This window comes from Camelus dromedarius, chromosome 14 (genome assembly GCF_036321535.1).
Source record: "Camelus dromedarius isolate mCamDro1 chromosome 14, mCamDro1.pat, whole genome shotgun sequence".
In the NCBI taxonomy this organism is placed as follows: domain Eukaryota; kingdom Metazoa; phylum Chordata; class Mammalia; order Artiodactyla; family Camelidae; genus Camelus; species Camelus dromedarius.
Window position 1 is genome coordinate 59,395,774 of NC_087449.1, and position 15,114 is coordinate 59,410,887.

The 15,114-nt window shown below is 54.9% G+C and overlaps 1 protein-coding gene across 7 annotated transcripts in view; it reads right to left on the reverse strand.

Moving 5' to 3' along the window:
• Positions 1-10,221: 10,221 nt before the first annotated feature.
• Positions 10,222-15,114, reverse strand: part of ARHGEF10L (Rho guanine nucleotide exchange factor 10 like) — a 150,799-nt gene continuing 145,906 nt past the window's right edge. For all 7 annotated transcript variants that reach the window (XM_064493999.1, XM_031464188.2, XM_064494000.1 and 4 more), the window contains 2 exons: positions 12,503-12,625; positions 10,222-11,283 (listed from right to left, as the gene is read on the reverse strand). In XM_064493999.1, the coding sequence (XP_064350069.1) occupies positions 10,745-11,283; positions 12,503-12,625 (662 nt within the window). In that variant the 3' untranslated portion in view covers positions 10,222-10,744. The remainder of the gene's footprint in view (positions 11,284-12,502; positions 12,626-15,114) is intronic.

Consider the following 15,114-nt stretch of genomic DNA (forward strand, 5'->3'; position numbering starts at 1 on the left):
ACCCCTCACTGTCTCGACCTGTTCCAAGGTCTGTGCTGGGTGTCGAGGAAACCCCGCCCTGTGGTTTCATCTCAGCTTATTCAGCTTCCTTGTACCCAGTGTGCAAAGCTCTCCTTCTCGCCTCAGTCCTGAGCATCACAGGAGAGAGCTGGCCCCAGAGTCCTTCCATGGTTTAACTGTCCCCAGGAGAGCGCCGGCCCTTCTGAGCCCCTCCATCCCTGCCCGCGGGGCTCTGGCCAGCTCAGAGAGGTTGGACTTGACATGCTTATTTCATTTCACACACATTGAGTTTGAGCCTCTTGAACCTCATATCCAGAGAAACATGCAAATGGATGCAAATGAGTCCCTGATTTATGCAAAATACCATGCAAATACATGTCCCTGGATTTGCCAAAGGAAAAGGCCTGGTCACCTAATTTAGCAGAAATAACAGGGGGAAAAGATCATGTCTGTCAGTCAGAGTTAAGTTCAGGCTCAAAGAACTCTGGAGGCCTTCTGGAATGGAGCTGAGGGATCCCTGGCCACCCTGGGCCACAGCCACCAAACCCTTGGAACCAGGAGCCCCCAGTGCTGGGCTTGCCAACAGAGTCCAGCTTCACAGTGGTACCCTGTTCTCCTGCAGCTGAGCGCCCTGGATCTCCCTTCCCTCCAGAGTGGGCCCTGGGAGAGGATGCTCCCCAGCCCCCTGCCCCCACATACGGCCACGTGCTCCCTGCTAACCAGGCCCACTATTACTATCACCCTCCTGAAAAGAGCCACCACTGAGTGAGCGGGTCCTGTACCGAGCACTTTGCCAGCACTGCTCCTTTACCCCAGGCAGCCGCCTGGGATGGGAACAGTGATCACCATCTCACAGCAGATGCTGAGGCCAGCGCTCTCTCCCCTACACGCTGGGCCTGCAAGAACCTTCTCTCTTCACACCTGTGTTGCCCCTGAGGCTGGAGGCTCAGCTCCAGGAAGGCAGGGACTCTATCTGCTCACCCACTGCCCTGGCCCCAGAGCCTGGAGCAAGGCAGCCGGCAGCAGACACATGCTGAGTGCATAAAGCTGCTCTGGGGTATCACTAGCTCAAACACAGGCATGTTTTCTGCAAATTTAAACCGTCCATTTCCTAGACCCCTTAAATGGCCCACAATGGGACATCTGTCAGGCAGCACGTGTTCGCTGCACTTTGCCCTCATTTTCCAAAAACGCTTGGTGAGAGGCACCAGTGTCTGTGTCTTGAGCCAGCAGAACCAATAGAACCTTCTGCTCACACTGCTGGGTTCTCCAGGCAGGCTGAAGCAGAGCTCTGCCCCTCGAAGGGAGGTGCTCAGGGCTCACAACGTGCATTTAATGCTTTAACGCTCTAGAGGAGAGCATCTCATATCCAGACGCCTGCAGGGCTCCTGGGTGAGGTGATAATCCAGTTAAATGAGGGCTTACTATGGGCCAGGGGCTGCCCCGAGTATTTTGCATGAGTTAACTCATTTCATTCTCAAAACAGCCCACGCAGTCCATGCTGCCACTAGCCCCAATTTCTAGGAGAGGACGCTGAAGCTAAAGGTTTGCAAACAGTCTGTGGCTTGTCCTGGCACTTGAGCCCCTGTTCTCACACCTCTGTCCTCAGGCAGCGGAGGAAAGGGGCAGGGCCGGGAAGTGGGCCTTGTTTTACCACTGAGGACGGGGTGGCAGGGAGCGCAGGGTTTATTTAAGGTATGGGCATTCAGATTGCAGCCCTGAGGTCTTCTTCTGTGCTGTGTGACCCTGGGTAAGTGACTTCACCTCTCTGATCTCAGTTTCCTCATCTGTAAAGTAGAGATATAATAGGACCTCCTCTAGGAGGATCCTCACATCTGGATTCATACTGGACAGGACTTAGACTCCCAGAGGTGCAGGGACCTGTCGGTCACACACAAAGTGGTAACAGAGCCAAAACTTGAACCCCATCTCCTAACTGAAGGCCCAGTGCCTTCTCCACCACCCAGCCCACCCATCCGTCAGGGCTGGCATCTGGAAGAATGTGTTCCCTGCAGGGAAGGAGCCAGCTGTCGGCCTCGGGGACAGGGCCTATAATGTCCAGGCTTCTCACCAGGAAAGTTTTGGCGTTTCTGTTGATATGAAAAGATGACAAGAAATAGCTCAGGTAATTATATTAATTTTCCTCAATTTACACATTCTTGCTATTTGCCATTTCCCCAGGAAAGTGTAAATGAGGACTTCAGAGCAGTTCAGCGGCGTGGTAATTAGGCCTGCGTCGTGAGAAAGTTTCCATGATGTGTCTTGTGATCAGATCTCTCCACAGTTGAGGGCCCTGCCTCCCCTCTCAGACTCGCAGCTCACCAAGGGCAAGGAATTATCTCCCACCTCAACCTGGGGGTCTCCACCAGGAGACTGGGAGGGCAGGGATATCTCTCCTCTATCTCCTCCTGGGTAGAAACTGTAGCTCCTCCATCAAACTGGCAGATCCCGAGAGCTGGGCTGGGTCTCCTCCATCAGGCTGGGGTTCCCTAGGGCAGGCTCGTGTCTCCCTGTTGGACCAGCAGCTTCCCCATCAAAATAGGTGAGAGGGGCTGTGAGTCCCTCATCAGACTGGGAGCTCCCTGAGAACAAGGATCTCTCCCCCACCAGACTGGGAACGTTCTAGTCAGTGGCTCCATCTCACTCATGAGACTGGTGGAGTCAGCGCAGTAAACATCCCCACATCCTGCGGCTGAAGCTCAGACTCCACCCTTGTGTGGCCACTGCCCACATGAAGCCCCATGCTCGTGCCTGGCAGTCTAAAGAAAGCAGGCATCGGGCCCCCAAGAAAGCAGGTTTCAGGGGCTCTGTGACCCCCGTGGAACAATGGGGTGCTTCCTTGGCTCATGTGTGTGTGTACTGGGCTTTCATAGGCTCACACAAGATGCACTGGTGGCAGGAGGGCCAGTAACCCTCTGACAGGGCAAAAAGCCTGTGCCCAGGAGCCTGACAGGGCTCTGGCCTCAGGGAAGGACAGCTGAGGTCTCCCCAGCTGAGTCCAGGCTTTGGAAACAGGCCAGGAGAGCTTGGGCCGGAACACAGCCCCGACCCCTACCCCAGCCCCAGTCCCTCCCAGAACCAGACCTCCCCAGGACTGCAGACCTCTGCCCCACCGTCCTTGTCCGCCTCCCCAGGCTGCGTGCACACAAATTCCTGCACCCTCTGAGCCTCCATTTCTTCATCTCTCTCCTTTTCCAGTTAATTTTGAAGATTTGCTGAAACAATGCTCGTAGGAGTAGCAGCAAGACTAGAAGGGGTAACAACAGGAAGAGCCAATATCTAACATCTACTGAGTGCTCACAGCCACCCTGCAAGGAAGGCATTATCAAGCCACTTATTCAGCTGAGGACACGGAAGCACAGAAGGTTGTCACTTGTCCAAGGCCACATAGTAAATACATGACAGAGTCAAGATTCAAACCCAAGTCTGAATCACTCCAGAGCTCAAATCTGCTGCATCACACCTCACTGCCTCCAGGGAGCCTTCCTTGATTGAATCTCCTTGGCATCAGCCTCCTGCTTGCTGGACTGCATTTTCCATGAGGGCAGGGACAGTCTCATATTGCCAGTGACTCTAGCCTAGTGAAAAGATACCATGAGGTGATGTTTGAGATATAAACCTGAGGTTTATTTTCATCCCCTAGAAATTTTGATGAGCCAACATCTCCCTGGTCCCCATCTCACTAAAACAATGCCAGATAGTGTGTGTGTGTGTGTGTGTGTGTGTGTGTGTGTGTGTGTGTGTTGCAAGGGAGGAGAGGGCGGGTATTTTGAGCTGCAGGTGGGCCCTAGCCTGCAATGTGATGGTATTTGGGTTTGGGACCTTTGGGAGGTGATTAGTTCATGAAAGTAGAGCCCTCAGGAATAGGATCAGTGCCCTTATAAGGCAAGGAAGAGTGGGGGATGGGTATATAGCTCAGTGGTAGAGTGTGTGCTTAGCATGCATGAGGTCCTAGGTTCAATCCCCAGTACCTCTTTTTAAAAAATAAAAAATAAAGAAACAAAGAAGAGGAAGAGACACCAGAGCTTTCTCTCTCCATCACGCCATGATACAACAAAAAGTCAGCCTGCAAGCCAAGAAGAGAGTTCTCACCAGACACCAAATCAGCCAGCACCTTGATCTCGGACTTCCCAGCCTCCAGGACTGTGAGAAAGAAATTGTAAGCCGCCCAGTGATGGCCTTTTGCTATAGTAGCCCAAGCTGACCGAGATGGGGTGGAGGCGGGGGGTGAGGGGTACAACCAGCTTTGAGTTCCAAATTAGATATTTCTGTGCCCATAGGAGGACTATACTCTTGAAAGCCTGGCTTTGTTGGGGAAGAAGACATTTTAAAATGATAAAAGCCACAGCCAGCTCTCCTGGGCACTCACCATGCTCTCCTGGGGACATCTGGGACACTCTGTCTGAGACCCTCTCTCTGGTTGGCCAGTGAGGCAGGCTGGATGGCCAGAATGAATGGCTCTGGGAGCACCTGAGCCAGGGACATTACTGATGAGAGGTGTGGACAGATGCCCAGTGTCCTCACCCTTTGGCCGGGGAAACTCTGAGGAGTGCTCTGTATGTCCCCAGAACTCCCCACACAGGCTGGCTGCTCAGTAACACACCCTGATCTGGCTTCCTTCCCGTCCCTGTCTCACATCCCCGCTCAGTGTCCCCTGGCCTCACCTCCCTAATAAACAACTTGAATCAAAATCCTTGACTCAGGGTCTGCTTCTGGGGAAACCAAGCCCCAGCACTTCCTTCAACAAAGCCAGAGTAAAGCTCCAAGTCCGATAACAAAAAGCCAAACAACCCAATCCAAAACTGGGCAGAAGACCTAAACAGACATTTCTCCAATGAAGACGGACAGATGGCCGAGACGCACATGAAAAGATGCTCAATATTGCTAATTATCAGAGAAATGCAAATCAAAACTGCCATGAGATATCACCTCACACTGGTCAGAATGGCCATCATTTAAAAATCCACAAGCAGTAAACGCTGGAGAGGGTGTGGAGAAAGGGGAACCCTCCTACACTGCTGGTGGGAATGTAAGTTGGTGCAGCCATTATGGAGAACAGTATGGAGATTCCTTAAAAAACTAAAAGTAGACTTACCATATGATCCAGCCACCCCCACTCCTAGACATCTATCTGGAGAAAACTCCCATTTGATAAGATACAGGCACCCCATTGTTTACAGCAGCACTATTTACAATAGGCAGGACATGGAAGCAACCTAAATGTCCATCGACAGGTGACTGGGTAAAGAAGTTGTGGTATTTTTATACAATGGAATACTACTCAGCCATTAAAAAGAATAAAATAATGCCATTTGCAGCAACTTGGATGGATCTATAGAGATGATCATACTAAGTGAATTAAGTCAGACAGCGAAAGACAAATATCATATGATATCACATGGGGAGTCTAAAAAAACTGATACAGATGAACTTATTTATAAAACAGAAAGAGACTCATAGACAGAGAAAACAAACTTAATGGCTACCAAAGAGGAAAGCAGGGAGGGATAAATTGGGAGTTTGGGATTGACAGACACAAACTACTATATACAGAATAAACGAGGTCCTACTGTACAGCACAAGGAACTGCATTCAATAACTTGTAATAACCTTAAGTGAAAAAGTGCATAACTAAATCACTTTGCTGGACATCAGAAACTAACACAACATTGTAAATCAACTATATTTCAATTAAAAAAAAAAAAAAAAAAGACTCCACTTCCGAGCAGAGACTCCCACGGGCCACAGAGTGGCTCTTCTCAGGCAGGAAATCCCGTTTTAATCAGCAAGTCGGAAATGAGACAGACTAGGGAGGACACAACCTGGGCTCCTGGGGAGGGAACGGCACTCCCACCCCACACCCCGAGCCTTACAAGTCCAGGAGAAAGTCAGGAAGGTCACAGGGAGGCTGAGAGCCACAGGCAGGGGTCTACGTCCCTGACATGCCCGCCAGGGTGGGACAGTGGCAGGGACAGCAGGGCAGGGGGTGTCTGGGCCTGCAGGGATGCGATGGCCCAGGTGGTGAGTGTCCTTAAGTGCAGGGATGTGGGGACAGCAGGAGAGGGACAGCGGGCTAGGGTACCCACGGGTAGGTGGTGAGCAACCTGCCATTGGCCTGAGATTCCCAATTGGCAGCTGCGCAGAATCCCAGCAGGGAGATGGGTCCGGCTCGCAGCTGCCTCCAGACAAGAGGCTTATCTGAAGGCTGTGTCTGCACATCAGGGGTGACTAGAGTCATTTTCCCTCTTGGGCAAGGGCAAGGGGAAGAAGAAGAAGTCACGTGGGCTGATAAACTCTGGGCCCCCAGAACTCCCGCATCCACGCCTGTCACTCCCTGCACCCCAGCACAGGGGCCCCCAGAACCACCCAGCCCACCTCGGCCTCAGAGCCTCACCCAGGGCCCCACTCCCCTGGGCTCTTCCCCCAGATCAGTCGGTTCTTTGAATGACCTCCATGTGGCTAAATCGAAGGTCAGTTCTCAGGCCTCATCTCACTGTCTCCTTGACATTCGACGTGGACAATGGCTCCCTCCTCCTTCTGAGACCCTCCGTGTGGCTTCCAGGACGCAGTGCCCTCTTAGTTTCCCCTTCAGCCCGGCCAGGGCTTCTCAGGCTCCCTGAGCGTCCCGTCCATCTCCCAGACCTCCCAACACCCGCCTTCCCTGGGCCCAGTTCTTCACGCCTCCTCCGCTCCCTCGAGATACAGCCAGGCTCACACCCGCCTCTAGCCTGGACCTCTCCCTTCAGTTCCAAACTTAAAGTCATTGTCCCTCTGCTTCTCTGCTCCAATGTCCAGTGACAACTCAAATGTAACTTGCCCCAACCCCAATTCCAGTCTTCCCCTAGAAAACCTGCCCTCCGGCAGCTATCCCCACCCCCCAGTAAACGGCAGCTCCATCCTTCCAATTGCTCGAGACAGACACCTTGGGGTCACCCTGACTCCCCTTTCCCGCCCAGCCCATCCATCAGCAAACTCTGATGGCCTCTAGCATCAGACTCCTTCCAGAATCTGGCCACTGCCTCTCACCTCCACCACGCCTGTCGTGGTCCCAGCCACCAGCATCTTGCACCTGGATTAGGGTGACAGCTTCCTTGGTGGTCTCCCGGCTCCCACACTCTCCTCCATCCCTGCCCCACGCACTCTCTCAATTTAGCAGCCAAAAGTGACTGTTAGAAAACCAAAGATAGATGGTGATATTCCTCTGCTCAAAACCCTTCAATGACTTCCTAAGTAACCAAGGAAAAGGCAAAGTCCTTCCCCAATCCGATCTGGTAATGCAGGACCATCTCCCACTGTGCCCCCTCCCTCCACTGCAGCCACCCTCCTGCCTCCACACTTTGCATCTGCTGTTCCCTCTGCCTGGAATGTTCTATGGCCTCACGTCTGCTCCTCCTTTAGGTCTCTGCTCAAAATGTCACTTCCTCAGTGAGGCCTCCCTGGCCACCCTGTTTAACATCACAGCCTCCTCCCCAGTACTTTCTATGCCCCCTCCTCAGTGTCACTTCTCTCCAGGGCACAGACACCACCTGACACATTTTACTTATTGTCTGTTCCCTCTGCACCCACCGTAGGTAGAATGGGGACAGGTGTGTGTGGTCCTTTGTTCACCACAGTCTACCCAGCGCCCACCTGGAGATCCGGGTCCCAGCACATAGGAAGCTTTCAATATATTACGGAATGAATGGCACTCAGTTCCCACAGCAGGGATTGTTTATATCCCCTCCCTGAGACACAGAGAGGTTAAGACACTTACCAGATGTCACACAGCTAGTAAGTGGGGAAAGCACAGCTGGAACTCTGCTCTGTCTCCAAAGCTTTGCTCTTGGAGGCGGAGTCACCTGGTGGCTAAGAGTCTGACTTTGGTGGCAGACAGACCTCTGTCTTGGCCCTGATGCAGGGAAGTTAAGCAACTTCCCTGAGCCTGGGATCCCTCACCTGCAGAACGAGGCAAACAGAGCAGCCACTGCGAGAGCAGCTGTGAGGATGAAATGAGCCGTGCCCCCAGAGCGCTTACGGTTATTATTACTCTGATCAATATCTGAAGCGAGCACCTCCTCTGCTATGCGCGGCACGTCCTCCACGCGCCTCGGGAGCCGTTTCCGACGCCCCCCGTCCTCCCCCGCTCTGTTGTCGGAGACCCGGGAGATGAGCTGTTGACTGATATGATAATTTCACTACAGTAGCGGAGTCAGTCATTTTCTCAGTGACGGATTTCACGGGCCCCATCCCATCTCCCGGGTCCCCTTCAGCTGAGCGATCTGCAGGTCTCAGGATCTAACAGACACGCAGAGCTCTTAGACGCCAACTCCCGCACGAAAGGGGGGACGTCTTAAGATGAACATTCTGCCTCAGACCGTTTGGAACAAGGCAGGCTGCGACGACATAAGGAACCCTCACAAAGCTGCCGCCGGAGGAACATTCAGGCGCTTTCCGTGGACTTGTTACCACCGTCCTCAGCGATTCTGCAAGGTGTCATCGTCCCCGTTTCAGAGATGAGGGAACCGAGGCCTGGAGGTGAAGGGATGCTTCTGGAAGACACACAGCGAGGCTTTGGCAGAACTGGACTTGATCCCGGCCTGCCAGACCCTAGACTCCAGGCTTGTTCACCGTCCCATTGTCCCAAGTGGCCTCTACTAACCCATCACCATCACAGGAAAAGTCTTGTCCCGCACTTGACTGATGGGATAAAGGTACCCATGAGGGCCCCACCCAGACAGGCATTCAGTAATTCACCTGAGCAATGGAAAGAAAGACATGTACTCTATCCCATCTGTTCTCAGAGAGGAACTTCTCCCGTGAAAGGTGGGCAGGACAGTGACGAGTCTCCCTTTGATACAAAATGGGAAACTGAGGCCCGGAGAAGATGGGTTCATCTGGAATGGAGGTAGCTGGTCAGGACCAGGTTCCTCCAGACATGGCATCCCCCTCCCTCTCCCAGGGACCCAGGCTGGACCACTTGTCCTCCAGGAATAAGCCAATCCCTGCACAGGCTGCTGCTTCCCCCTAAGAGGAGGCCCTTCCCCCTTTCCCTGCAGCACCCTTGACCTCCCCCTGGCCTCGCCCACTGGCCTGATGCCTGCCCTCCCCTCCAGCCGGGCACTTCCTGGGGACAGGGACGGCCAGTGCCTTGCTCACCTCTGTGGCCCCAGTAACCAGCATGGTGCCTGAGTGCAGCAGCAGCGTGAGGGGCGTGTGAAAGGAAGGAATGAGGGAATGACTCCTCCAGCGGACGAGGTCCCAGCAGGCGGTCAGGGCACGGCTGGAATGTCTTCTCCTTGGCGGCTCTTCCTCCTGGGTTCTGGGAGCTTCCCCGGAGCTGTGCAGCCGGGTCTGGTTGAGAGGTTTGCCTCCCATCTCCGTCAAGCTCAGCTTCCCTCCTCCCTGCATCCTGGTGCTGCTACAGTTAACTACGGAAGGGAGGACAGATGGGTGAGTGGACGGTGGGTGGACACACACTGGGACACATGACAGAAGTGGATGGGTGGGGATACGGAGGAAAAACTTCCCTTTTGGGTGGGGGGTTTGGGGTTTTTTCTGCAGGCAGCTCTAGAAAGCGATGAATGGAGATTGAGCCAAGGCCCCAGGCAGCCCATCCACCAGTCCCACCCCTCAGCCTGGGCTCTGCTCCCACCCCCGGGGACTCACCCCATCCTCCCTCAGACCCAGGGACCTCAGCCCCCTCCCTGCATCTCTCTGTTGCCCAGAGCAACGGCCCTGACTCCCATCCTCCACACCCCCATCTTCCACACCACGAAGCCCTGCAGCTTCATCTCCTCCCAGGCTTGCCCGGCAGGTGCCAACGCCTTTGCCTCCACACCAGTCCAGAGCCCAGCCTTCTCTTCAAAACATACTCAGAAAAGAAGTTCCCAAGAGCCCTCTCCCCAAGCAGAAGAGAACTTTCTGGGATGATGGAAACAGTCACATGCGTGTTGTCCAATGCAGTCGGCACTCACCCGCAGGGCTCTGCCAGCCGCACTAGAAATGTGGCTGATGGGGCTGAGCAACTGAATCTGTGATTTTATTTCATTCTAATTAATTTAAAAATTAAAGAGCTACACGTGGCCAGTGGTGACTGCACTGGACAGCACAGGTCTAGGGCCGGTTCTCGTGGTGTCTGGCCTCGATCCTTCCTGCTGCTTCCAGAACAACCCCTATCCAGTGACAGCTGCTCCGTCTCTTCCGGTGTCACATCTCAAAACACAACAACCTTCAACCCAGTACTGATGTTATTCTTGCTTTTTATTCCAGCATCTCCCAGAGCTCCAATATGTACAGACTTTATTTATACACATATAATATACACCATATATACGTATTTATATATATTCACACACCAGCCCACACGCTCTCATACACTCACACGCACACGCCCTTCCAGGAGGGGCGGGCGGCCACCCCTGTGCCCCGATCGGGCCCCGACAAGAGGCATTGAGCTTGCCGGGCAGTTGTGAGGTTTTGTGTTTTTTGCTTTTAAAATAGGCCATTTCCTCCAGAGGTGTCCTCCCTTTCCCCAAACTCAAACTACTCTCCTAAACACTGAAATTTTTTTTTTTTTTCTTAAAAAGGAAGAGGTTTTCCTCTGCTTCACTCCGGTAGTACTGGAGATCCAGGCCCGTCCGCGTGGCCCGGTGCAGGTCCCTGGAGGGCGAGTCCATCCAGTGCTCCCTGGGGCCCCTGGACCGCTGGAAGGGCCCACAGCAGGCTGAGAGCTGGCATGGCTGCTGCTGTGTGGCCTAGGTGGGGGCTATAGCATCAAGGGCACCTGCCAGATGAGGAGGGCGCTGTCCGTCTCCCCACAAGGGGCCGGCTTCCCGCTCCCGCCCGGGGCGCTGCCGAAGTTGCGGTAGCCCTGTCCTCCCGAGATGATGGCCACCGAGCAGATCTCTTTGCGGTGGGCGTCGCGGGCACAGGGCCGGCTGCGCACCCAGACGTCGGGGTCGTCGGCCATCTCGTAGATGGAGCCGTCCTCCTCGCTGTGCTCCAGGGCTGAGCCGTCCGTGGGCTCCGGCTCCCGCACGGAGAGCAGGGGGCCCGGGAGGTGGGCGGTGGAGCGCAGGCGGTACTGCAGAAGGATGCCTTTCTTGCGGGTCAGCTCTCGGCCCACGTGGCTCGCGGGCACGGGCGCTGGCTCGTGAGCCTGCCCGTCCGGCTTGTCCTCCTCGGCCCGCGGCCCCTCGGCCTCCTCCTGGTCGCTCCGCAGAATATCGGGGGCCAAGATGCTGGTGGCCACAGCCAGGAAGGCCACAGGCCCACAGTGACCGTTGAGCGAGACCATGCCTTTCCCTGTAGGAAGGGGACAGAGAGAAGGGGCCCAAAGGCCCAGAGCTTTACAGGATGCACCCAACAGAGAACTTTCTGCGTTTTGCTTTGGGTTTTTGCTGGTTACTACAATCTATGCTGGAAGCTTCCCAGAAGGCCATGGGCCTGGGGAGGGCTCTCCACGCTCCAGGGCTACTTTCCTTGGAGGGGAGCCAGGAAACATGAGTGACTTTACAAACCACCTGGGAAACCCCAGTGTGAAAGCATCTGCAGCTCCCTGCCTGAACCATGCTCATGCCTCCAAGCCTTTGCCCAAACCATTGCCTTTGCCTAGAGAGCCTTTCCCAGCCACCTGATTCTACAACTCAGCCTTGAAGCCCAGCTCAGCTCCTCCACAGTGCAGTGTTCCTGCATTCACCCATGGGGAGAGGATCACTCCCGTCTCTGCACCCCACAGACTCCAGGATACCTGTCACCCTGGCTACAAGCTGCCGCCACCCGATTGTCAGCATTTGGGGGCAGGGTCTCTGCCCAGTGCATCCCTGCCACCCCAGGACTGAGCCTGGGGTGAACAAACTGACTTATGTGATAAAGTCATGAAAATGGGAAATCTTGCAATTTAGGAAGAGAGTCTTCTCTGGCAGAGAAGCTTGAGACCCACCTGGGCCTGGTCTCCCTCGGGGCTTCTCCCTCCTCTCCACTCACCCCTGCCCTCTGGCAGAAGCTAGAGGCTGCTTCACTCTCAGGGCAGAGGCAGAGAGGGGCCCAGAGCTCTGAGGTCTTCCCTGACCCCACCCTTGTTCTCCTGGACCCAAGTGCCACAGTCAGGGCAGCCCTTCCTCCAATCCACGTAAACACAGCTGCACACAGACCCCATCCCCAGGGCCCTCAGTCATTTCTGCCTCTGGAGCCTGGATACTTTGGAGCTGCTGTGGGGAGGGAGCAGAAGGGGCCCAGCAGAGCCTCTGCCACTAGTCAGGTGTCTGGGTCAGTCTTCAAACCTACTGTGCCCATTGCCAGATTAGGTAATCGAGACTCAGAGTGAAGGTGGGAGACTGTGGGGTGGGGTGAGTTTATTCCACTGAGCCACAGTGCCACCTGCGATGACAGAGGACACTGGAGAATGGATCCCCCCCACCCCCATATCAGAAGAGAGGGCAAATATCTGGGCACAAGATCCACCCTTCCCTGCTTATCTGCAGCTGACTCTCCGGCCCTGTAAGACTGGCTCCTCAAGCCTCACCTGTGATCTTAGGGATGCCTTCCAGCCGAGGCACAGGCAGCAGGACAATGACACCCTGGTCGGTGCCCACCCAGAGCAGACCCTGGCAGATCAGGAGGCTGGTGACACACAGGTGCTTCTGGCCTGCAGAGAGAGAAGCCAGCATGAGCGGCACATCCTCTGGGGGGACGGCAGTGGGTCCCAGGGGCCGCCTCAAGGTGAGGAGAAGGCTCCTCTCCCAAGACAAGCAAGAAGCTGGACGGGGTTGAGATTAAGACGTGGGGCTTGGGAGGCTGGCCTGGCTGGGATCTGGCCACTGGGTCCCCCAGCTGAGCACTCCCCTGACCCAGCCTCAGTCTCCTCCTGTGTAAAGCAGGGCTGCCTTGAGGATGTAATGAGGCAATGCCACAGTGCTGGCCCATGTGAGCTCTCGATGCAGCGGCCAGGTAATCTGGCACAAAGTGGAGGCTAAGGGCTGTTCCACGCCAGCAACACAACCAGCCAGCCGGGGAGTCAAGCCAGAGAGGCCTGGGAATGTGGCGGTGGAAGGTGAAGTAGACGTCGGTGCAGACGGGATGCATGGGGAGGGCTCCAGGGTGAGTTGGCAGTCTGCCGCCACCCTTGGATTCCAGCCCAGGCTTGACATCTTGGCCACATGGGCCTTGCCTCGGTGAGGGCGCAGCGCACCCTGCAGCCCCCAGGCCCAACAGTGAAACAGCCACTCAGTGCCAGGAACTGATGTCATGCTTCTGACGTCAGTCCAGACTAGTTCTTGTTCAGAGGTCCCCTGAGCTGTCTCTTCCTTCCAGCGATAACAGGGATAGTGGGGAAGGCGGGTACCTCTGCCCTTTACAGGGAGGAAGCCAGGTGTGGGCTGCACAGCACAATGGCCGAGAGCCGGGCTCTGGGGCCAGGCGCTGGGTTCAAACTCCGGCTCTGCCACTTCCTGGCCATGAGTCCTGGGGCCAGAACCTAAACCTTTCTGTGCCACGGTTCCCTCACTTGCAAAAGGCGGCAATGTTGATACTTCACAGCTTTGCCCTGAGGATTAAATGAGCCACTGATCATAAACCACGTAGCCCAGTGCCTGGCACGTGTCACACACAGGTAGGTGCTGTCTGCCACTGTCACTGTTGTTCTATTGCCAACAATTCCAGTCAATGGGAATGGGCTGAGGGAGGGGCTGGGAGCCCACTCCTGCCCTTTCAAAGAGCTGTCTCGCTTCTGGTCTGAATTCTTCGGCCCCCTGAGAGGCTTATTCTCCCCCAAAGGAAATTCCAATTCATGTCACGTGACATGTGAAATGATGCTTAGAACAGCAGTTCGCAAGCTAAGCATGCGTCAGCGCCACCAGGATTGCTCACAACTGAGGGGCCAACCCCAGAAGGGAGGCCCCAAACTACATCTCTAGCAAGTTCCCAAGTGACACGCATGCTGCTGGTCCAGGGACCGCACTTTGAGAAATACTGCTTTGCAGTTTCCAGGGCACTCGTACACCTGCTCCAGCCTAACGGAAGCTGCGCAACAGCTGAGAGTTGTGCAGGACCCTGATGCTGTGCCCATTTTCCAGATGGGGAAATTAAGGTCCAAAGAGATCACCCAGCTGATGAGTACAGAGGAAGGAGTAGAGCCCAGGTCCGCCACTTATTACAGTTCAGTACTCTGACTGCCTCTCTAGTCTGGAGCAAGTTACTTGAGCTCCATACCTGTAGGTATATGGGCTTCCTCTCGGAGCAAACAGTCTCAGAGCAGCATGGTGTGGCTCCACAGTCACTCCAGAAAGAGGGTTACTGTCTCGGGGTTCACAAAGCATCCTCTAACGCACTGTGCTATACCATCACCCATTCACTCGCACCCTGGGACGTCCCCCGGACCTACTGTGTGCGGGACGCTGCACTCGGTGCTGGAGGCACAACGGGAACCACACACACAAAGTTCTGCTTTTGAGGAAACTCTAGAACTTTCTACAATCATGAAAATGCTCCCTACCATGCTGTCCAATTTGGTAGCCATTAGCCACCTGAAATGTGGCTAGTGGGACTGAATGTGTCATTTAATTTCACTTTCATTTTAACGGTAGCTACTGTATTAATGCAGCCCTGGGAAGGGAAAGAGGAAATGGAAACATACACCAGGAATATAAATACGAGGCAGAGGATTCAAACAGGGCGATGAGGCAGAGAGTGGGTGGAGGATTCCTGATTGTGTGCCTTGCTCTACTTCCTGGGAGGATGGGGAGGCAGGTGTGAGGAGGCGAGATGAGATGACAAGGAGGAGGCAGCCACGCCAAGACCTAAGCGAAAGCCCTGGAGGCAGCATGTGCAAGGGCCCTGTGAGAAGAATGAGCTAGCAAGTCTGAGGAGGAGGACAGAAGCCAGTGCAGCTCAGGGAAGAGGGCCCTGCGAGATAAGAGATGACTGGGGGGAGGAGGGTCAGAGAGTGGGCGGCTGGGGCAGGGAGGGTGCTGCTCATTCCCAGCCTGATGAGAAGCCACTGGCAGATCTAAGCAGGGGAGTGACACACCTTGATTTTAGAGGAGCGTTTTAGCTGAAATGTAATGGAGGCGGGGGTAGAGGGAATGGGGCAAGGAGACCCAGGAGACAGAGATAGTGGCGTCTGAGATGTGGTGGTGG